Raw genomic sequence first — 25313 nt, forward strand, 5'->3', positions numbered from 1 at the left:
ATTAATACGCCTGATCATGCTATTCTTGCACTCGCTAGCACGTGGCACAGACAGCAATTCTGACATTACTACCCTAGAGGTCCTGCTTTTCAGCTTCCTACCTAACTCCCTGAATTCTCTCTTCCGGACTTCCTCCCTTTTTCTACCTATGTCATTGGTACCAACGTGTACCAAGACTTCTGGCTATTCACCCTCTCCCTGCAGAATACTCTGCACCCGATCTGAGACACCCCGTACCCTGGCACCTGGGAGGCAACACACCATGTGGGTATCTCTATCAGGCTGACAGAACCTCCTGTCTGTTCCCCTCACTATGGAATCCCCTATGACTACTGCATTCCTCATCTTCCTCTTTTAAAATAACAATATTTATTATAGTGACTGTTAAAAAGTCTTAATGTTTTCCACACAAACAAACATATTGTACCAAGCAAAAGCATAACTTTTATATTAAATCAGCTGCATTCCAAACGCTAGAGTTGTAAGGTACTGGCCTGCTGCCAGTATCAAGGCACATACATTGGAACCAAAGGTCAGCACAAACCATGCAGCAACTTTTACTACTATTTACATTGTGGTTTAAAAATAATAGAAATTGAACCCACTTCTGCATGCATTCAGACCTATAGAATTATACAGCTTGGAAACTGAACCTTTTGCCCAACCGGTCCATGTTGACCAAAATGCATCATCTCCAAGCCAGTCCCATTTGCTGGTGTTTGGCCCATAATCTTCGAAATCATTCCAATCCTGTCCAAATGTCTTTTAGAAGTTGTTACTGTATCTGCCTCAACTACTACCTTTGGAAGCACATTTCACTTAGATATCACCCTTTGTGTAAAAAAAAACTCAATTTACTTTTAAATCTTACCCCACTCACCTTAAACCTGTGCCCTCTAGTTCTTGATTCTCCAACTCTTGGAGAAAAGACCGAGTGCATTCACTCTATCTACTATATGTCCCCCATAGTTTTATACACCTCTATATGATCATCTCTCAGGCTCTTACATTCTAAGGAATAAAGTCCTAGCCTGTCCAATCTTTCCCAAAAACTCAGATCCTCAAATCCTGGCAACACCCTTATAAGTCTTTTATGCATGATTTCCTGTTTAATAACATCTTTCCTATACACAGGTGACCAGAACTGGACATAGTCCTACAAGTGAGGCTTCAACAGCATCCTGTACAACTGCACAATGACCTCCCAACTTTTACACTCAATGCCCTGAGCTATGAAGGCCAGCATGCCTAAAGCCTTCGTTACCACCCTGTCTACCTGTACCTCCACATCCAGTGAACCATGTACTTGTTTTCCAAAATCCCTCCATTCTACAATATTCCCCAGGGCACTGTTGTTTACTGTGAAAGTCCTACATGGATTTGATATTCCAAAGTGCAAAACTTCACACTTATCCAAATTAAACTCCACTTACCATTTCTCAGCCAACTTAGTCAGCTGATAAAGATCCTCCTATAATTTTAGATAACCTTCTTCATTGCCCATTATATTACCTATTTTAGTCTCATCTGCAAACTTACTAACCATGCCCTGTACATTCTTATCTGAATCACTTACATCGATAACAAACAAGAATGGGCCCAGCACTGATCCCTGAGGCAAACCATTAGTCACATGCCTCCAGTCCAAGAAACATCATTTCACTATTATCTTCAAACCATCAAACCAATTGCTTTTTTCTAATTAGCCAGATCTCCCTGGATACCATGTGATTTAAACTTCCAGAACACCCTGCCAGGTGGAAGTTTAAAGACTTTACTTGTTTTTGTTTCATATGGCATGGCCCGGAAGGGGCAGACGTGAGTCTCTCCATTTGGATGCTGAGTTTGGATCAATCTTCGTTTGGCATCTCATTCACAGCTGTTCCAACGTGGGTGGCCCTGAGTTGGCATTGCCCGATGGAGTCCTTGAAGTACGCAAGCCTCCACGACTTCAACATCTTAATCCAGGTAGTGGAGGAAAGACTTTAATGAGGTCCACATAAATCACATCACTGTAATTTTTTTTGGCCACATCATCAAAAAAAACTCAATCAAGTTGGTAAGATGTGACCTCCCGTGCATGGGCTATGCTGACTACTACTAATCAACCTCTGTCTTTCCATATATACAGCAGCTATATTTCATCGCTCAGAATCCTCTCCAGTAACTTACCAAACACAGATGTTAAGCTTACAGGCCTATAGCTCCCAGGTTTTTCTTAGCTGCCCTTCTTAAATAAAGGCACGGCAAAAGAATAGATCTATGCTCACCAGCCCTGAAGTTCTCTCCACTGTCACCTAAGTCACCTGCTACACCCTATTTCCAAAGAGTAGGTTGAGTTTTTCTCTGTTCCTTGTAGGGCCCTCTATATATACAAACGTTTGTATATTGCCCAAGGAAACTTTCCTGAATGCATTTACAAATTCCACCACATCTAAGCCCTATGGTAGTATGGCGGTATGGCAGTCCCAGTCTGTGTTAGGAAAGTTCAGATCCTACTAACGCAACTTTATTATTCTTACAGCTCGCCACAATCTCTCTGCATATTTGTTCTTCTAATTCCTGTTGACTATTGAAGGTCTGTAGGACAACTCCCACAATGTGAGCATCCTCATCTTGTTTCTCAGGACCATCCATAAAGCCTCACTGGATGATCCTTCAGTTATTATATCTCTGACTACTGCTGTGACATTCCCCTTAATCAAAAATGTAACTCCCCTCCTCGTTTTCCTTTGCCTCTATCCCACCTAAAGCTCATATATTCCGGAATATTATGCTACCAGTCCTGTCCCTACCTTACCCATGTTTCCATAATGGTTACAGTATTGCAGTCCCATGTAGCTATCCAAGCCCTAAGTTCATCCACCTCACTTGTCAGACCTCTTGCATTGAAGTAAGTGTAACTTAATTCAATAGGCTTCCTCATTGCTGGCCATTCTCTCGCCTGTCATTTCTATTCAACTTGCTGTAAATAACTTCTTTCTCATCTGCCTTCTTGATGCTTGGGATCCTACAACATGTCAATTTGGTTTATATATATGTTATGCATAATTTCATGCTTAAAATTTCCCTTTAAGTAGGTCATGCTTGTGATAATTTTTGGATCGATTAATAACCATTAGAAATTGGCCACATCACATGTATTGCAATGCACCTTTAGCATTTCTGATGTTTGTTTGGCATGAGGAATCATCTGGTCCACTTTTATTAACAGAAATTGGTTGGTAATTATGCAACTGAAGATCTACATTCTTCACTAACAGTGAGACAAGGAGTAAACCAGAGTAGGTTGAAAGACACACTGACTAAACAGTTTTTATTTGAATATCAATGTTTTCCCCAAGCAACACACACAAAATGCTGGTGGAACACAGCAGACCAGGCAGCATCTATAGGAAGAAGTACAGTCGATGTTTCGGGACTAACTGAAAGAAGTTAGTCCTGACGAAGGGTCTTGGCCCGAAATGTCAGCTGTACTTCTTCCTATAGATGCTGCCTGGCCTGCTGCGTTCCACCGGTATTTTGTGTGTGTTGCTTGATTTTCCAGCATCTGCAGATTTTCTCGTGTTAATGTTTTCCCCATTGCCTTTCCCAGACTTATTTTGTTGTGTTTCACTATTGCCCACAGCTATCACTAACAAAGTGCATGGTGTCTCTGCATGATATATTTCACTGCCTGTCCCACCCAGTGACTTGCAGTCTCATACAGTATGGATGTTTATTGGGACGGAACACCATGTGGAAGGTTGCCAGAGGCATAGAGACTATGATGTTCCACACCACCCAAAACACATTTTCCCTCAATCCCATGACAACCTTTTATTTAGCCATACAATGAGAAGCGTTCTTTAAAGTTTGACTCACTTCCCAGAGATCAGCATGCCAATGATGAAGCAACTCTGAATCTGGCAGGCAGACAAAATTGGAAGAGGTGTGGGTAAAGTTTTTCAATTATTCATGGCAAAGACTATCCTTGTTGATCTATTTTCTTGAAAGGACATTAGTTTTACCTGCAGCACCTATGTAGTTCACCAAGATGAGTTGACTATACTTTCTAGACATAAATATTCTTGTTTGCCACACACTCGATTTAGAGGTGGGAGCAATGTCCAAAGAATTGTGCGCTGAATAGCCAAAATCCATTCTTGAAAGTATTTTCAACTAACCAAGCCTTAGGATTAAGTTTTAAGATTGAAGAGGCAAGTTATGGTTGTACGAGTCTGTGCCCTGGTATGAAAGGATGTCTTAACTCTTAATGATCTGTTTTACAAACTTATAGCTCATGTGGACACTCCTTGGTTACATTTAAGAGTTAGTCAGACAGTATTCTATTAATAGGTATTCTGAAAAGAGTTGGAACCAAATCTTGACAGAGTGAAAGAAGCGGAAAGAACATTTCAAATTTCTTGAGCAAGTTTTTCTGGAATGACATGCCTTGAATCAACCTGAGGATGTGACATAGTAGATTTAACTATAATTGATGAGCCAGAATTAGTAAATAAATGATCAAATTGAATGGAAACTCCCAAGTGCAATTAACATGAGGTTTGAAAGGAGTACAATGAGTCACCAACCCAAGGTTTCAGTGGTAGATTTGGGTGAAGGTAGGAAGTAATTGCTCAAACTAGAGGTGTTAATAGACAAGACCACTCAAGAAGTGAGTCAGAGTCATAGATGTCATAAAGAAGCCTTTTGTCCAAGATGAATCCAAGCTGTCCATCAAGTACCCATTTATTATCCCAACATTTCCATCAACATCGGCCTAGATTTTCCTACTCAGTTACAGATGAGGGAAAATTCAGCAGTAAGTTAGTCTATAAACATTTCAGGTTCTTGGATCATTGGAACCTCTTCTGGCGCAGCAGTGACCTGTACAAGAGGGTCTGGTTGCACTTGAACTGGAGGGAAACCAATATACTGTCAGGGAGATTCACTAGTGCTGCTCGGGAGGGTTTAAACTAAGTTAAGCAGGGGAATGGGAACCAGAGCACCAGGTCAGAAAGTGGAAGGATGCAGGAGCAAAGTAATAGATATGATGGGACAGATAGTTTGAAGTGGGTGCATTTTAATGCTAGGAGTATTATGGGTAGAAGTGATGAACAGAGCAAGGATCAGTACATGCAACCACAATGCTTTTGCCATTACAGAGACTTAGTTGAGAGAGGAATTGGAATGGGTACTCAATGTCTCAGGGTTTCAATGCTTTAGAATTGCTGGAGAGGGAGGTAAAAGGGGATGGGTGCAGTTGCACTACTACTCAAGGACAAAATCACAGCGCCACTCAAAGGGAACGTAATGGAAGGCTTGTCCACTGAGTCTATATGGGTAGAACTCAAAAATAGGAAGAGTGCAATCACACTGATGGGATTGAACTGCAGAGCGCCCAACCCCCTCCCCCCAACAGCCACCAGGACATGGAGAAACAGATATGCAAGCAGATTAAGGAAAGGTGTGAAAACAATAGGGTTGTTGTCACGGGGGACTTCAACTTCACTGATATAAATTTGAACCTTCTTATTGCAGGTTTAGATAGGGCAGAATTCATTAGGTGCATTCCGGAGGGGTTCTTAACTCAATAATTGAACAAGCGGAGGGGCTGTACTGGATCTGGTGTTGGGTAATGAGCCTGGCCAAGTGACTGACTTTTCAGTGGTTGAGCAGTTAGAGACTGTGACTACAATTGCTTAAGTTTTAAGGTAGCTATCAGTAGGTAAGGATAAGTATAGACTTTGTGGGAGAGTATTAAATTGGAGCAGGGCAATTTACAAGAATATTAGGCAAGAACTTGCGAGAGTTAATTGGGAACAGCTGTTCTTTGGGTAAATCCACATCCGAGATGTGGAGGCTGTTTAAATACCTACTGCAGAGTACAGGACAAGTATATTCCAGTCAGAAGGACGTCAAGAATGGCAAGCTAAGAGAATACTGGATGTCGGGTGAGGTCAAGAAGAAAAAAGAGAAGTATGTAAAGCTTAGGATCAAACAGAGTCCTTTTGGATTATAAAGAAGCCAGAAAAGAACTCAGGAAGGGAACACCAGTTGTAGGGAAGTTTCTTAGGGATAGGATTTATGTGTATTTGGAAAACTTAAGCTTTTGAAAACGTGACAAGGTTGATTGATGAAGGGAGAACTGTGGATGTTGTCTACATGGATTTCAGTAAGCCATTTGACAAGGTCCCTCACGGGAGGCTCATCTAGTAGATTAAGATGCATGTGATCCATGGTGAATTGGCCATTTAGATTTAGAACTGGCTTGCCTCTAGAAGACAGAGGGTAATGGTTGAAGGGTCTTAACTTAGCTGAAGGTCAATGGTTAGTGCTGTTCCACAGGGATCTGTACTAGGACTTCTGCTGTTTGTGATGTATATAAGTAACCTTTGATATCTTCATATTATCAGCAAATTTGGCTACAATATACTTGGTAGCTTCATCCAAGTCACTAACTTCGATTGTAAATAGCTGAGGCTACAGCATTGATCTCTGTGTCACCACACTAGTTATTGATTGCAAAATACAAAAATTATCCATTTATCCCAACTATTTCCTGTAACTCAACTATTTTCTCCAACAAGGCCACTACATTCTTTTCTCCCCAACCTGTGTTCTTTTCCTGTGCAATAACCTTTTAGATAACACATAAATGCATCCCTTCTGGATGGCCAACTTATGGTATAGCTACTTGTTCCCTTTTATCCACCCTGTTTGCAAAATCCTCAAAGAATGCTCCCAAATTCTTCAAGCATGATCTCCCTTTCATAAGACTATATTGACTCATTCACAATTACAAAGACTAGTGGAGAGCTCATGAATGAGAGATAAAGTATATAAAAGCTAAAGAATATCAGCTGATGGTGCAGTGGCATCAGGACTGGACTTCAAGGTGAATGGTCCAGAGTTCTAACTCAGCTGGCCCCTTGTATGCTCTCCATCTGTGCTGTGTTAAGCACTGAGCTAGTAACTTGGCCTCACAAAAAAAAGTCAAAATGCTAAAGAAACAGCAAAAATGTCACCTGATGCACCACAAGGCTTGAAAAGGAACAACAACAAAGAATAAAATGTGGAATGCAACTTGAACAATATTAAGGATACACAAAAGGTTTTAATAAATACATTAAGGAGGATAGTGACCAAGGACTAACACTTGATAAAAAAGGAGCCATACATTGGAGACAGATGAGGAGAAATCTGTTTTCTCAATTACCCCTCTGCTTGTTGAGGTACATTAGCTTCTGTTCACATAGCCCTCACTTATCACTTATTGCTAATGTTTAATCTCTCTCATGGTCTTAACTTCACCCATCACAGCAATTTGTTTTGCCTGCTGTCTCAGTAATGACTGCACTTCTGTACGTATCTCAACCCTCCACTGCCACGTCTGTTTGCTTGGTGGTCCTGCTTCAGCCATCCATGAATTAAGCTGTGAAATTCCTCCTCGAAATCCTTCTGGTATAATCTCCCTGAGACTCTCCCCAATATGTCTAATCGACCCTTTTATAAACCCCATATCTTTTCCTTTAGCCTAGTGTTTGTATGTGTCTAGTCTCACTTTGATGCACGGCAATAACAAATTGGGACTTACAGTAGGCTACCTGATTCCTCAGATCTACCTTGCCATTCAAAGTCATCATGGCTGATCCACACTGTCTACAGTTTCTCTTTTGAGCCATTTCCCTATTGTCATTGATCTTTCAAAAAATTATCTACCTTCCCATTTAATACTTCTAACGATGGATGGCATATTTTTCTATATTAAAGGCATTTCACAAATATTATTGCTGATGCCTTGTAGGCATTCCAGAACCTTAACCTTTCACTCATAGTACACAAAATTCATTTGAAAGATAACCAGTGGAATGCTACTGGTCAAGTAACAACATTCTGATCATTTTTCAAAGCACCATTAATCCGAAGAATATGAGACTTCTATGGAAAATCTGTTAATAAATTCTATTTCAAGAGTGACTCCTGCCCCCTCTCTGCATAATATTATTGATAAATGATTTATAGATTAATCACAATGAGCTAAATATTGATGTGAGTGATGTGCTACACTTACGCTTGCACATTGACTTTTGACAGGGTGTTTTCCAGCCATGTGTAAAACCTAGCCTCTACAAAACAGCTGGAAACTTGGTGAACAGGGGAAGCAACTAGGGCTACAAAATTTTATGTACTTAGCCTATGTTTTGGGAATTGAAAGTGCTATAATGGTTCCAAAAGTGCAACCAATGCACATAATTGTATCAGTAGAATGTACACCATTTTCCATATTTGGAAGGCCATTAACAGTTATGTTGCATGCCTGATATATGCAGGATGTGCAGAGTTGGTATTTTTAACCTCTTGCTTTGGCAGTCTGAGGTATCCAACTGCTTCAAGCAGGCTTAATTATGCCAGTGCCTAAGCTCTTAGATCCACAGCGATGAAGTGCTTTGAGAGGCTGGTGATGAAATGTTATCAACTCCTGCCTAAGAGGTCACTTGGTTCCACTCTAATTTGCCTACCGTCACAACAGGTCAACAGCAGATGTCATTTCATTGTCGCTTCACTGTGTGCTTAGCCTCATCACTTTATACCTCAAATGGTGAGGCTAAGCAGGTCCAATGCCATATTTAAGTTTGCTGATGACACCACTGTTGAAGGCCAAATCAAAGGTGGTGACTAATCAGCATATAGGAGGGAAGTTGAAAATCTGGCTGAGTGGTGCCACAACAACAACCTCTCACTCAATGTCTGTGAAAGGAAGGAGCTGATTATAGACTACAGGAGGAGTAAACCAGAGGTCCGTGAGCCAGTCCTCATCAGAGGAATCAGAGGTGGAGAGGCTCAGCAACTTTAAATTCCTTGGAATTATCATTTCAGAGCATCTGTCCTGTGTTCAGCACTTAAGTGCCATCGCTCCTACTTTCTTAGAAGTTTGTGAAGATGCACCTGTGTCTTTGACATGTATGTGCAATGGAGAGTATATTGAATGGTTACATCACGGCCTGGTATGGAAACATCAATGTCCTTGAATGGGAAATCCTTCAAAAAGTAATGGATATGGCCCAGTCCATCACGGGTAAAGCCTTCCCCACCACCGAGTGCTTCTACATGGAGCACTGTTGCAGGAAAGCAGCATCCATCATCAGAGACCCCCACCATCCAGGCCATGCTCTCTTCTCGCTGCTGCCATCAAGATGAAGGTACAGGAGCCTTAGGACTCACACCATCTGGTTCAGGAACAGTTATTACCCCTCAGCTATCAGGCTCTTTTGACAGAGGGGGTAACTTCACTCAACTTCACTTACCCTAACACTGAACTGTTCTCACAACTTATGGACTCACTTTTAAGGATTCTTCTTCTCATGTTCTCGATATACAGTATATTGCTTGCTTATTTATTATTATTATTTTGCTTGTTTTTTTTTTCTTTGTATTTATTGTGAATGCCTTCAAGAAAATGAATCTCAGGATTGTATATGGTGACATGTCTGCATGTTGATAATAAACTTACTTTGAACAGAATGAATGTCAAGCAGAATGCAGTTGCAACTGTGATGCTAGTGATCCAACATTAATTTCAGTTTAAGCTATGAGATAAGCTTGATGGAAGGAAATAATATTCAGCAAAAAGACAGAAATCCTCTTCTTTAAAAAGATCATTAGTACTTGTGGTTTTGTGACAGAATTTTTATGCAATATTGGCTTACTTCACAGAATCATCTCAGACCACAAACAAAATCACTAGTTTTTATAAAGCTTTTGAATATTATAAGCTGCTTATTACAACTGAAATGTGGTCAGGGAAGGTGTCCCAACTTCATAAATGACCTAGTTCCTTGAATTTTAGAATCCCTTATGTTGTCAAAATATTCAATAGACAATAGACAATAGGTGCAGGAGTAGGCCATTCGGCCCTTTGAGCCAGCACCGCCATTCACTGTGATCACGGCTGATCATCCACAATCAGTACCCCGTTCCTGCCTTATCCCCATATCCCTTGACTCCGCTATCTTTAAGAGCTCTGTCTAACTCTTTCTTGAAAGAATCCAGAGAATTGGCCCCCCACTGCCTTCTGAGGCAGAGCATTCCACAGATCCACAACCCTCTGTGTGAAAAAGTTTTTCCTCAACTCCGTTCTAAATGGAGGAGGAGAAGATAGCGGCGCGATGGCAGCGGGCGCGGCCTCTCCGGTGAATGATATCTGTAATCTGTCAAGTAGGGTACAGTGCACAATTCTGATTTGATTGTGATAGATGTGAGAGTACAGAGAAACATCTGGAGAAACTTCTGAAATGCCCGCTTCGCTGCCGCTGCTACTGTGTGGTAACCAGAATCTCCGGAGCAGAAGGCCCCGAATCCTCGGCTTTGCTTGTTTCAGCAGCCAGGGCGAGGTCGAAGGTGCTCGGGAGCTGTATCGGAGGGGCTGGTCGGAGGCTCGAAGTTTTCGGATGGACGGATTCAGTGTCGGCTGTGATCAGCTGCTTCCAGGGCATCGGCAAGTTGATGGTGCCTGGAGGTTTATGGCAGGGAGTATCTCCCTTTTGCCGCCTGCTATCGGGGACTCGGGAGTTGATCGACTCGGGGACTTTAAGACTTTTCTTTACCATGCCCATGGTTTGTTTGTCATCAAATTATGGTATTGCTTTGCACTGCTGTAACTATATGTTATAATTATGTGGTTCTGTCAGTGTTAGTCTTTGGTTTGTTCTGTTTTTCTGTGATATCACTCTGGAGAAATATTGTATCATTTCTTAATGCATATATGCATTCTAAATGACAATAAAAGAGGACTGAGTGTTCCCATAATTTAATCTAAATGGTCTACCCCTTATTCTTAAACTGTGGCCTCATGAGATAAAGTGACAAGGCTCATACATATAAATCTTTTAGTTCCAGTGAGTTTGTTGAATAAATGGCTTCGTGCACCTTAAAGAAATCTTTACATGTTATGTAATAAAAAGGTAACGTTTTGGAGCAGTGAAATCCTTTAACTTGTGCCCGCTTTAATGAATTACATTGATTGTGATGCTGGAGGCACAAAGGAACATTGTGGGAGAAAAAAGCACTGACACCAACTCAGTGTTTCTATGTTAAATGATGCTTGTGCAACAATCCTATTGTCTTCAGCCTCACAGAATTAAAATCTTAGTTTGATTTTAGATGATAAGAACTAGTTTTAGCTGAGACCATGTTGATACAATGGTCACTTAACTAGAAATTAATGTGCTAATAACATAAATTGATATTTTGTACCTCACCTCGTTATGTTGTCCTTTAAATTAAATGGAGAGCAACAGCATATGTGTGGACCCAGACCCTGCAGTTTCCTAACTGGAAGGTAGGGTTAAGAATTTCAAATACAATCAAGGAGAATTTCTCATAATACTTCTACATTGAATTCCCTCAACATAAGAACTATTGCAAAAGTGACAGAAAACTGATTGGGACAAGATGCTTCCAACTCCACTTGAGCACAGTTCTTTGACATTCATCAATAGACCACACTGACCGTAACAGAAACCTACTTCAGAGAACAGGATTTATAAAATCTCTATAGATATTAGGTCACAGTTTCTCCAAAACATTTAGAATATTTGGAAAAAAAGTAATCAGTACAGAATGACTTACTGATATGTTGTGGGATCTGTGGAACAAGATGAGCCATGAGGTTTTTTCACTGATCTTCTACTTTCCTTGCTTTGTCCCTGTGGGGTTGAATTAATTGTCTTTTCTTTAGGAATAACAATCTCAATTTTGTTCAAATCATCTGGTTGTGAATTAACAAATCTGTGCCCTGTGGAAGGATTCTCAGGATGGCTCCTCTCCAGTGTATTCCTATCATTTTCTTTGCTATCATTGCTAATATTCTGTGTAGTTTGTTCACGAAAAGGCTTCCCTTTTGAATAATTATTCCGATGAGGTGTGTGAGTTCTATATTGATTACCAGTGTTTAAACCTGATCTACTCTCATTTTTACTTTGAGGTAGGGTTATTGGGTTTGATTTGGGTGTCCAACTGAAAAAACTTCCCAATTTCTGTAGAATTCCATCATCTGGTTGTTTCATATTATTTGATGTATTGTCTGGGTTTACAACAGTTTCATTAGCTTTTTGTTTTTCTTGAGATGAAGATGTCTCTTGATCGACAGGAGTTTGTAAACCCTAGAGGAAAGAAACAACACAACCTTATGTTCTAAGACTTTAAAATAGATTTAAACAGCAATTTCACCAAAACAGTAAAACAGAAATAATGATGCATTTTACCTTTGCCAGGTCAGAAAATAGCATATTGGCAGTTTTGCCATCTGTTGGGCTCTCTGTGGTTTCCTTGTTTAAAGTCCTAGAGAAAAACATCGTAAGGCAAGCATAAAGCGTACTGTATATAATAAACAAAATAAAATGGCAAAATGTGGAATTTATTGAAAAAGATTGCAAGGGCATATTTTATATCAGTAAAATTGATGTAAATACACTGAAATGAATGTGCAGCAAATTACTGAGTCTGCTTATCAAAAGAGATTTAGTTTCACAGCTCCATTCACACTCACTTGTTGTTTTCTTCAGAGTTGAAAATAGTCTTTATAAAATGTCTTTTCTGTGTGATCCTTGTTGAGTAAATGCTGGGAGGTTCCACACACAATCCTTTAGTCTCTTGGATCTGTGATTGCTTGCTTTTCCCTCCTACCTTCTAGAACCCCCAGAAGACTACCTCCACTCCAATGAAACATTCCCTTACAGATCATTCTTTAATCCTTTGCTAGGATTAAAATATTCCAATTGATCTATGTAACTTTAAATAAATAACAAGAAAGATGCTGCAAATGCACATTCATCATATTAGTTTAGAAGTTTCAGTCTGCACCTTTTTCATTGTCAAATATATTTTTGTCCATTTAGCACATTTTTATTTTAAATTGGTTTGACGTTTAGAGGGAACGTCATTGATGAAAATATCAATTAATTTTTTATAAGTCAAGAAATTGGGACACTGGCAAAGGGATGTAACAGGAAACAAGAAAGGTCTTTTGAATCACCAACATGAGAAAATCTGCAGATGCTGGAAATCCAAAGGAACACATTAAAATGCTGGAGGAACTCAGCAGACCAGACAGGAAAAGAGCAAATAGTTGATGTTTCAGGCCGAGACCTTTTATCAGGACTGGAAAGGAAGGGGAGATGTCAGAGTAAAAAGATGGGAGGAGGAGAGGAGGAAGAAGTACAAGGTGGCACGTGATAGGTGAAAATGGGAGAGGGGAAGGGGTGAGGTAAAGAGCTGGGAAGTTGATTGGTGAGAGATAAAGAGAGCTGAAGAAGAGGGAATCTGATAAGAGAGGACGGGAGACCATGGAAGAAAGGAAAGGGGGAGGAGCATCAGAGGGAGGTGATGGGCAGGTAAGAAGAGAAGGTGTGAGAGGGAAACAAGAGTGGGTAAAGGTGAAGGAGAAGAGGGGGGCAATTATCAGAGGTTGAAGAAATCGATGTTCATGCCATCAGGTTGAAGGCTATCCAGATTGAATATAAGCTTTTCCTTCTCCTACCTGAGTATGGCTTCATCATGGCAGGAGAGGAGGCTATGGATTGACATGTCGGAATGGGAATGGAAAGTAGAATTGAAATGGGTGGCTTTTTGTGGCAGATGGAACAAAGGTGCTCAATGAAGTGGTCTCCCACTCTACGACAGTTCTCATCGATATACAGAAGGCCACACTGGGAGCACCAGATACAGTAGATGACCCCAACAGACTTACAAGTGAATTATCACCTCATCTAGAAGGACTGTTTGGGGCCTTGGACGGTAGTGAGAAAGGGGGTGATGAGTGGGGAGGGAGTAGGGAGTCATGTAGAGAGAATCCCTGTGGAGTTATTTGCAAGATGCAGAGGCTTGTGGGGTGGCAGGTGAGGACAAGAGTGGGAGGATGGGGTGAGGGCAGACGTGCATGAAATGGAAGAGATGCAGGTGAGGGCAGAATTGACAGTGGAGGAAGGGAAGCACTTTTCTTTGAAGAAGGAGGACATCTCGGTTGTTCTGGAAAGAAAAGCCTCATGAGAGCAGATGCGGCAGAGATGGAGAAACTGAGGTCTTTTGAACGTAGCCTCGGTAAAAATATCCACGTTCTATCAAATTAGCTGTCATATCTAAATTGTCTACCAGTCTATTATATGCGTGTACTATACTTGTGCCACTAAAATATTAGCCCATAAGACATAGGAGCAGAATTAGGCCATTTGGCCCATCATGTCTGCTCTGCCATTTAATCATGACTGATCCTTTCTTCCCTTCTCAACCCCACTCCCCGTAACGTTTGATGCCATGGCTAATCAAAAACCTATCAATCTCTGTCCTACATATACCCAATGACCTGGCCTCCACAGCCTGTGGTAACAAATTCCATAAATTCACCTCCAGCGAAAGAATTTCTCAGTATCTCTGTTTTAAATGGAATTCCCTCTATCCTGAGGCTGTGCCCTCTTGTCCTAGATTCCCCCACCACTGGGAAACATTGTTTCCATATCTACTCTGTATAGGCCTTTCAACATTTGTAAGGTTTCAATGAGATCCGCATTCCCCCCCCCCCCCACATCCTTCTAAATTCCAGCGAGTACAGAGCTCATATGATAAACCTTTCATTCCTGGAATCATCCTTGTGAACCTCCTCTGGACCCTCTCCAATGCCAGCACATCTTTCCTTAGATAAGGAGTCCAAAACTGTTCACAATATGGTGAGGCCTCACCAGTGCCTTATAAAGCCTCAGCACCACATCCCTACCCTTGTTTTCTAGACTTCTTGAAATGAATGCGAACATTGCATTTGCCTTCCTCACCACCGATTCAATCTGCAAGATAACTTTTAGGGTGTCCTGCACAAGGTCTCCCAAGTCTCTTAGCTTCTCAGATTTTTGGATATTTTCCCTGCTTAGAAAATAGAACATTTATTTCTTCTACCAAAGGACATAACCATGCATTTTCCAATATTGTATATCATTTTCCACTTTCCTGCTCATTAAATCTAATTGGTCTAAGCCCTTCTGCAGCCTTCCTGTTTCCTCAACACTAGCTGCTCCTTTACCAGACTTTGTATCATCTGCAAACTTGGCAACAAAGCCATCTATTTCATCATCTAATTCATTAATATGCAGCATAAAAAGCAGTCCCAACACTGACCTCTGCAGAATACCACTAGCCACTGGCAGCCAACCAGAATTGGATCCTTTTATAAACAAGAAAAAAATCTGCAGACTTTGGAAATTCAAGCAACACACACATAATGCTGGAGGAACTCAGAAGGCCTGGCAGCATCATGAAAAAGAGTACAGTCGATGTATCGTGCTGAGACCCTTCAGCAGGACTTTAGAAAAGATGATGAAGAGTAGAGTTAAAAGGTGGGGGGAGAGGAGGGTGAAACACAAGGTGATAGTTGAAACTGGGAGGAGGATGGATGAAGTAAAGAGCTGGGAAGTTGATTGGCAAAGGAGATAGAGGGTTGGAGAAGATGGAATATAATAGGAGAGGGCAGAAGACCATGGAAGAAAGAAAAGGGGGGAGGAGCACCAGAAGGAAGTGATGGGCACGCAAAGAAGTGAAGTGAGAGAGGGAAAAGGGGATGGGGAATGGTGAAGGGCAGGCAATTATTAGAGGTTCAAGAAATCGATGTTCATGCCATTAGGTTGGAGGCTACCCAGATGGAATATAAGGTGTTGTCCCTCCAATCTGAGTGTGGCCTCATCGTGACAGCAGAGGAGGTCATGGATAGACATAGCAGAATGGGAATGGGAATGGGAAGTGAAATTAAAATGGGTGGCCACTGAGAGATCTTGCTCTTTCTGGCAGATGGAGCCTAGGTGCTTGGCGAAGTGGTCTCCTATTCTATGTCAGATCGCACTGATATACAGGAGGCCACAGCTGGAGAACCAGACATAGTATATGACCCCAACAGACTCAGAGGTGAAGAGTCGCCTCACCTGTTTAGGGCCCCAGATGGTAGTGAGGTGTAGCGGCAGGTGTAGTGCTTGCTCCGCTTGCATGGGTAAGTGCCAGGAGGGAGATCAGTGGCGAAGGACAAATGCACAAGGGAGTCGCATAGGGAACGATGCCTGCAGAAAGCAGAAAGTTGGGGGGGGGGCGGGAAAGATATGCTTGATGGTGGGATCCCGTTGGAGATGGCGGAATTTGCGGAGAATTAAGTGCTGGATGCGGAGGCTGGTGGGTGGTAGATGAGGACAATAGGAACTCTATCCCTGGTAGAGTGATGGGAGCATGGGGTAAGAGCAGACATGTGTGAAATAGAAGAGATGTGGTTGAAGGCAGCGTTGAATGTGGAGGAAGGGAAGACTTTTTCTTTGAAGAAGGAGGACATGTCCTTTGTTCTAGAATGAAAAGCCTCATCCTGAGAGCAGATGTGGTGGAGGTGGAGGAATTGAAAGAAGGGGATGGCATTTTTACAAGTAACAGGATGGGAAGAGGTATAGTCCAGGTAGCTGTGAAAGTCCATGGGTTTATAATAAACCGGTAGAGAAGCTGTCTCCAGAGATCAAGTCAGAGAGATAGAGAAAGGGGAGGGAGTTGTCAGAAATGGACCAGGTAAACTTGAGGGCAGAGTAGAAGTTGGAGACAAAGTGGAAGAAGTGGGGAACAGACAGGAGATTCTGTGAGCCTGATAGAGATACCCGCATGATGTGTTGCCTCCCAGGTGCCAGGGTATGGGATGTCTCAGATCGGGTCCAGAATATTCTGAAGGGAAAGAATGCACCCTCATGTTCTGAAGGAAGTCACTGTGGAGATTGCGGAGGCATTAGAGATGATCTTTCAAAAGTCGATAGATCCTGGCATGGTTCCGGAGGACTGGAAGATTGCAAATGTCACTCCGCTATTTAAGAAGTGGTCAAGGAAGCAAAAAGGAAATTATAGACCTGTTAGCATGACATCGGTGGCTGGGAAGTTGTTGGAGTCGATTGTCAAGGATGAGGTTACGGAGTACCTGGAGGCATATGACAAGATAGGCAGAACTCAGCATGGTTTCCTTAAAGGAAAATCCTGCCTGACAAACCTATTATAATTTTTTGAGGAAATTACAAGTAGGCTAGACAAGGGAGATGTAGTGGATGTTGTATATTTAGATTTTCTGAATGCCTTTGACAAGGTGCCACACATGAGGCTACTTAACAAGATAACAGCCCATGGAATTACGGGAAGGTTACATACGTGGGTAGAGCGTTGGCTGATTGGCAGGAAACAGAGAGTGGGAATAAAGGGATCCTATTCTGGTTGGCTGCCGGTTACCTGTGGTGTTCCACAGGGGTCTGTGTTGGGGCCGCTTCTTTTTATGTTGTACATCAATGATTTGGATTATGGAATAGAGGGTTTTGTGGCTAAGTTTGCTGACAATTCGAAGATAGGTGGAAGGGCTGGTAGTGCTGAGGAAACAGAGAGTCTGCAGAGAGACTTGGATAGATTGGAAGAATGGGCAAAGAAGTGGCAAATGAAATACAATGTTGGAAAGTGTATGGTTATGCACCTTGGCAGAAGAAATAAATGAGCAGACTATTATTTAAATGGGGAGAGAATTCAAAGTTCTGAGATGCAACGGAACTTGGGAGTCCTCATGCAGAATACACTTAAGGTTAACATCCAGATTGAGTCAGTAGTGAAGAAGGCGAATGCAATGTTGGCATTCATTTCTAGAGGAATAGAGTATAGGAGCAGGGATGTGATGTTGAGGCTTTATAAGGCGCTGGTGAGACCTCACTTGGAGTACTGTGGGCAGTTTTGGTCTCCTTATTTAAGAAAGGATGTGCTGACGTTGGAGAGGGTACAGAGAAGATTTACTAGAATAATTCCGGGAATGAGAAGGTTATCATATGAGGAACGTTTGTCCGCTCTTGGACTGTATTCCTTGGAGTTTAGAAGAATGAGGGGAGACCTCATAGAAACATTTTGAATGTTAAAAGGCATGGACAGAGTGGATGTGGCAAAGTTGTTTCCCATGATGGGGGAGTCTAGTACGAGAGGGTATGACTTAAGGATTGAAGGGCGCCCATTCAGAACAGAGATGCGAAGAAATTTTTTTAGCCAGAGGGTGGTGAATCTATGGAATTTGTTGCCACGGGCGGCAGTGGAGGCCAAGTCGTTGGGTGTATTTAAGGCAGAGATTGATAGGTATCTGAGTAGCCAGGGCATTAAAGGTTATGGTGAGAAGGCAGGGGAATGGGACTAAATGGGAGAATGGATCAGCTCAAGATAAAATGGCGGAGCAGAGTCGATGGGCTGAATGGCCGATTTCTGTTCCTTGGTCTTATGGTCTTGTGGTAAGTTGATGAGGTCCACATTGGTGCAGGAAGCAGTACCAATGCAGTCATCAATGTAGCATAGGAAAAGTGGGGGGATGGCCTCTAGTATAGACTTGGAACCTAGACTGTTCCAATGTAGCCGACAAAAAGGCAAGTATAGCAGGGACCTATATGAGTGCCCATGGCTACACCTTTTGTTTGAAGGAAATGGGAAGAGACAAAGGAGAAATTATTAAGAATGAGGACAAGTTCTGCTAGATGGCGGAGAGTGATGGTGGAGGGGAGGTGGTTGAGCCTGGTGTCCAGAAAGAAATGCAGAGCTTTGAGGCCTTCCTGGTGGGGGTGGAGATGTAGAGGGACGGGATATCCATTGTGAAAATGAGATATGGGAGCCAGGGAACTTGAATTACTGAAAAGATCCAGGGCATGTGAAGTATCACATATGTCGGTAGGAAGGGACTGAACTAGCGGGGATAAAACAGAGTCAAGGTATACAGATATGAGTTCAGTGGGTTAAGAACAAGCTGAAACTATGGTTCTACATGGAATTCCAACAGTTTTGTCAGGCAAGAAAATCATACTGGTTTTGTCCTATCTTGTTCTGTGTCACCAAGTACTCCATATCCTTATCCTTAACATTGACTCCAACATCTTCCCAACCACTGAGGTCAGGCTAGCTGATCTATAATTTCCTTGCTGCTACCTCCCTCCTTTCTTAAAGAGTGGAGAAACATTTGCAATTTTCCAGTCCTCCAGAACCATGCCAGAGTCCAATGATTCTTGCAAGATCATTACCAACCCCGCCACAATCTCTACCGCTACCTCTTTCAGAATCCTAGGGTGCAGTTCATCTGGTCCAGGTGACTCATGCATCTTTACGTATTTCAGCTCACTTCTCATCCCTCACACCCTTCAACACCTGGCACTCTGCTGGTGTCGTCCACTGTGACAATTGATGTAAAATAATGAGGGATTCTTCTTGTCCCCCATTATTATTTCTCCAGCCTCATTTCCTAGCGGTCCTACATCCACTATCATCTCTCTTTATATTAAAAGTATATTAAATCTTAAAAAAGGTTAATTTGAAATTGCAGTAAGAATTATGCAAGTAATGCATACAGAGGTCAGCCATATTTCTACAGATCTAAATCATACAACAATGAACAAACGATTGTGCACAAAGAACAATGCACCAGGGATTGTGCATGGAGGCATAAACCATCATATTGGCTATTGTGCAAAAAGTCTCTGAAAGTCTCAGGCTAAAATACCATAGGGCCAAATTTTTATTACAGCTTTGCTGAAGCTGAGAAACCCGATGAAGTAAAGTTGCAACAACTTTGTGTTACCTTTCAAGTGATGCTGATTGGAATTGCTAAATGTGCTCTTGTAGCTTTTTTCTTGGTGTTTATTTAAAATTACACTGATCAATTGGAATATTTTCTCTATATCATATTTTACTTTCTTGATTTGTAATTTTAAGTTAAGTTTTAAGTGTTGTGTTATTATTTGGTTAAAATAGTTAACAGAGGAAATCTCTCTCAATGATAAAACCCTAAAGAATGAAACAGGGTGTGTCAACAATGTGATGCACTGCTTGAATGATGATTCAACAATATGATTAAAAGCCTTCACTGTCTTCTCTCATTGAGACCAGCGATCACAAGAATGTAGCCCTGCTGGATTTGCACAGATAATTATAAAGTTTACCTTGTCACCACAGAAAGTAAATCAAATGAAGTTTACTAATACAGGGTAGAAAATCTCTGAATGATTCCCCTATTTCTAACATAAATGGTGGATACACTGTAGAGATATTTCTTCCAGCTTTTAATTCAGTTTTCAGTACATGTTACTACAGATGAATGGAAGAACTCTTATAGAAACCAAAACCCAACATGTGATCATAAAATATAATTAAATGGTTTTAAACATAATCTTGAATGGCATTCTTATATGTTTGTACCCCAGAGCTTTATGTAAACAAGATACCTAGTTGAAAAGACCTGCACCATAAAATGCCTTGGATCGTTATTGCTCATAAAGATGCCTCTTTTACAGGTATCACTTTTGTTTTGAATTCTGGAATCAAATTTCTAACTTAAATCTATATGGAGCTATAAATATATCACCTGGGTAAAACATTAAATTGAAACTGAATTTGTTCTCTTGAGTGGATGCAAAGATGATATGGCACTATTTTGACAATGGCCAGGAGAAATGATTTCCTGTGTTTGGTCAATATTTACCCACAAACATCACCAAAACTAATTGTGTTTTTTGTGGGAACTTGTTGTGTACAATTTGCTTGTCATGTTTCTTACAGTCCAAAAATGACTATACCTTGAAAGTATTTCATTGGTTTCAAAAGCGGTACTTTGTAATCATGAAGGATGCTTAATAAATGGCAGCATTTTTTCTCCCTATAAGTATCAAGTCACAGTGTAGACTCAGCAGGGGATTCTTTTTTCTTTAGTTGATGTGCAATCAATTTTATATATGTATGATGGCATCAGGATTCACAAATTCTATTGCGACGAAAGCACTTTCATGATTTTGAAAACAAGCAAAGAGCCATTATGTATTCCACCATTCCTGCTGAATTGCAACTGTTGCATACAAGAAAAAGATTTTTCTTTTTTTGCACGTTATATTTCCATGTCTATCATCCGTTGCTCTAAAGTGGTTCAGGATTTATGAAAGACCTTAAATGAAAGTTAAAGAACTGCATCCAAATGACAATCTTCGCTGCAAATGCCAACAACCTGCCGAGAGAATATTGTTGAATGATCTGTTGGCCTGCAGACCAATGATTCAAACAACTGCAAGGAATTCTCCTTCCGAGAACTTGCATTGAATTGACTTTATTACTTACATGCTTCACACACAAGAGGAGTAAAAATCTTTACATTACATCTCCGTCTAAGTGTGCAATGTGCAATTTATAGTAATTTATAATAAATAGTATGTACAATAGGATAGCCAATATAACATAGAAATACAGTTGTGTTAGCATGAGTTAAGCAGTCTGATGGCCTGATGGAAGAAGCTGTCCCAGAGCCTGCTGGTCCTGGCTTTTGTGCTACGGTACGGTTTCCCAGATGGTAGTAGCTGGAACAGTTTGTGGTTGGGGTGATTCTGATCCCCAATGATCCTTCAGGCACTTTTTACACACCTGTCTTTGTAAATGTCCTGAGTAGTAGGAAGCTCACATCTACAGATGTGCTGGGCTGTCTACACCACTCTCTGCAGAGTCCTGTGATTGAGGGAAGTACAGTTCCCATACCAGGCAGTGACGCAACCAGTCAGGATGCTCTCAACTGTGACCCTATAGAAAGTTCTTAGAATTTGGGGGCCAAACTAACCTTCTTCAACTGCCTGATGTGAAAGAGGCATTGTTGTGCCTTTTTCACCACATAGCCGGTATGTACAGACTACGTGAGATCCTTGGTGATGTTTATGCTGAGGAACTTAAAGCTGTTCACCCTCTCAACCCCAGATCCACTGATGTACTTGGGTTAGCCTGTCTCCATTCCTCCTATAGTCCACAACCAGCTCCTTTGTTTTTGCGACATTGAAGGCGAGGTTGTTTTCTAGATACCATTATGTCGAGGTGATGACCTCACTGTAGGCTGCCCCCTTATTATTTGAGATTAGGCCAATCAGTGTAGTGTCATCAGCAAATTTAATTAGCAGATTAGAGTTGTGGGTATACAGAGACAAAAGGAGGGGGCATAAATGCAAATTTCTATGCCATTTCCACAAAGTTCAATGAGATTCTACTGGCAGGCAAATTTGTGGCCTCCTAAATTGTTTAGGTGAGGTAAATACAAGCTTGAGGAACAGCACAATGTATTTCATTGTCCACCTTACACCATAATATCCTGATGAAGGGTCTCAGCTCGAAACGTTGACTGTTTACTTTTTTCCCCTGAATGCTGCCTAGCTGACTGATTTCCTCCAGCATTTTGTGTGTGTGTGTGTTGCTTGGATTTCCAGCATCTGCAGATTTCTCTTGTCCATAATATCAGAATATAACTTATCCCCATGGCAACATTGTCCCCACTCTGTCAGTGATTTCCCCTTGCTCCCATAAAAGCCTCCCCACACTCTCTACAACAAAATTTTTTTGTTTTCTCTTCCCCCCATTATTATGGAAGATCTTTAATCTGAAATGTTATCTGATTCTTTTTCTACGGAAACTGCCTGACCTGCTGTGTGGCATAGGGTCATACAGTTATACACATCGTGAAAAGCAAATCTTTTGGTCCTACAACCAATATCATCAAAGAAAGGACAGTAAGCACACGGGAATACTATCACCTGCACCTTCCCCACTACTCTGTGCACATTGTAACCCAAAACTATATGACTACTCCTTCCTTGTCATGGAGTCCACATCCTGGAATTCCATACCTAACAACATGATCGGAACATCTCCACCAGGAGGGCTGCAGGGGTTCAAGGGCAGCTAGGGTGACAATGTATGCTAGAATAAAGTTAGGTTGTCATCTCTCACTCAGATGACATTTTCCTGGCCCACTAATCTACCGGGCTTTGTTACTTCCATATAAATGGCTTCTCTCACTAATTCTTGTACCGCATCAGCACAGACTTGTCCCTCGTCCCTCTCGTGACCTTGCCTCGTAGACCTTTATTCACAGGCTGTTTTCTCGCCTTTCATTCCGTTTCTGCCTTTATATGGGGGTGTATGTAACTTTTGAGGACGCCGATTACCCTTAACTAAAACTTAATAGGAAACAGATCTTAATAATGATAATAAGAAACTCCTTGTATCTCTCCATTGACGATGACTAGTGCCCCGCAGTAACAGCAGTAACAGTATCAGTCCTGGGACTTACCCGTCAATGCCGTGTGCGTTTTTCGCTGGGCTTCCTTCCTCGGGAGATTTATTCGAGGAGAATATGTTGGATAAGTTTTTTGCGATGTCCCCCTGCCAGGCACTTGGCATTTTAAACGCATCCATTCTATCCCGACCGACGGAGGGAGCGGTGCACCCCACACTGAAGAGGGAACCCTTCACTGAAACCGAGCGAGGTTGGACTGGTCCGACTTGAACAACTGGGCTGACAGAAACAATCAAAATAGCGGAGGAGGAGTCTTCTTATTCAAATAGTTTCTTTGATAGGTAGAGCTAACTATTAAAAAAGGATGTAGTAACTGAATTTTTCAATACGAGACGGCAAATTTCACATCTTAACTCCTGTCCACTATCCTCCATTATTCCAAGAGGCAGAGAAAACCGACCTTATTCTTCAATGACATTTAAAAATAAATTATGATTAAAGTCTTTTTACAAAACAGCAACATAGTCAAGGTTATCTTCACTCAACAGGAAACCTTTCTGGAATTTGTTGCTGACACGTATATTCATTCAGATGGTATCTCAGGACTAAGAGCTGCCGAGGATGGTCTAACAATAACCCCTGTCCATTTAAGCGTGAATCGCAGTAACCAATTTTGAACGGAAGAGGAAGAAAAATGACGTTACTAGCCCGATGACCGATTTTTGGTCAAAGAATAAATATAGAATCTGAAGAATTAGTTACCTGAAGGAGGCAGTTGGGACTGAAGTTAGGAATCCCTTCTGAGAGATCAGCATTAAGAGCATTTCTTCAGGACGTTCCAGGTACTAAACCGAGACTTGAACCATACACCTGATTCAGTGAGGTTGTCGGCAAGTTAACACCTGAGAATAGTGACAGCTCATTAGGCAAAATTAAATGTACAATGACCATAATCCAGTACCACACATAGTGGAAAAACTGTAGTTTCATCTCTACAAGGCATTAATTGAAGAAATTGTTGAGGGAAAGATCAAAAAAGTCTTTTCTCTCTGTCTCTGCTTTTGCTGTCTCACTTGGATTATCTACTGGACAGATTTTTCCTCTCTGATTGCCTTCTGATTTGTATTATGTGTTTTGACTCATAAAATGCTGAAGACCAACCTTTCGAGAATATGTGCTCCATGTAAAACAAAATCATCTAACACCTGCTGAAAACAGCATTTTCATCTGCATGCTGAAGGGTCTCTGCCTAAACATACATAGATTCCCCTGACTTACTTAATTCCTTCAGCACTTTGTGAGTGTTCCTCAAAATTTCCAGCATCTGCAGAATCTCTTGTGTTTATTAAGTTTTAATTCTTTAAACACTATGTTTTTATGTAATGCTTTTTATAAGATTTGATACAGTACAGCAAATAAAAGTGTGTGTATGTGTGTGTGTGGGGCGGGGGGGGGGGGTAAATGTTGCCCTTAATAGTAAAAGGGATAAAGTACAAACATTTGGAAGCCTCTTCAGATCTGTTCAGGGCATTGGTGAGCTCACACCTCTAGAATTTTTGGTCTCCCTATTTAAGGAGGAATATGCTTAGGTTGGAGGAAGCTCAGAAAAATTGGTAAATGATTTCTGGAATAATGGTGTTGACTTTATGAAGAAAGTTGAGCAGATTGGGATTACATTGATTTTAGTTTAGAAGAATGAAGTGTGATGTTATTGAAGTACAAGACTTGGCAATTTGACGCTGAAAGGATTTTATTCTTCTCAGTATCTAGAACTGAATGGATACACTTGGAGAAAGGGCTGCCTCAATTAAGATGCTGATGAAAGTTTCTTCTCTGAAGGTTCTGCATCTTTGGTTTTCTTTACTTGAAAGAGGAAGCTCAATCATTAAACATATCAATATCTGAGGCAACAGACTTTTGATGTACAAGGGAGTTGAGAGATATTGGGAAAAGGCAGAGAAACAGAAAACAGGCCAAGTCAAGATTAGTTGTGACCTTATTTAATATTGGAACAGGTATGAGAAACCACATGCTCTTATCCTGTTACTACTTCTTTTGTTCTTAATATATAATATAAAACAAAGTTGATCAATTGGATGAATTAAACTCAAAAGAGGCATCACAGGAAGAATGTATAGGTTTCAGCAGAGCTTGTGGAAAATAAGGACTTCAGCTTTAACTTTGGACTTGTGTAGGGCGAGAAAATGAATGGTGGGGTTGGGAGTTGTGGATGTAT

At 41.2% G+C, this 25313-nt stretch overlaps 1 protein-coding gene across 1 annotated transcript in view; it reads right to left on the minus strand.

Annotated features, from left to right (window-relative positions):
• Positions 1-23317, minus strand: part of LOC134348046 (uncharacterized) — a 76745-nt gene extending 53428 nt beyond the window's left edge. The window contains exons 1-3 of the mRNA XM_063050835.1: positions 23132-23317; positions 12249-12324; positions 11614-12146 (exon numbers count right to left, since the gene is read on the minus strand). Of these exons, the coding sequence (XP_062906905.1) occupies positions 11614-12146; positions 12249-12324; positions 23132-23256 (734 nt within the window). The 5' untranslated portion in view covers positions 23257-23317. The remainder of the gene's footprint in view (positions 1-11613; positions 12147-12248; positions 12325-23131) is intronic.
• Positions 23318-25313: the final 1996 nt, after the last annotated feature.

The sequence above is a fragment of the Mobula hypostoma genome, chromosome 6 (assembly GCF_963921235.1).
Source record: "Mobula hypostoma chromosome 6, sMobHyp1.1, whole genome shotgun sequence".
Taxonomy (NCBI): Eukaryota; Metazoa; Chordata; class Chondrichthyes; order Myliobatiformes; family Myliobatidae; genus Mobula; species Mobula hypostoma.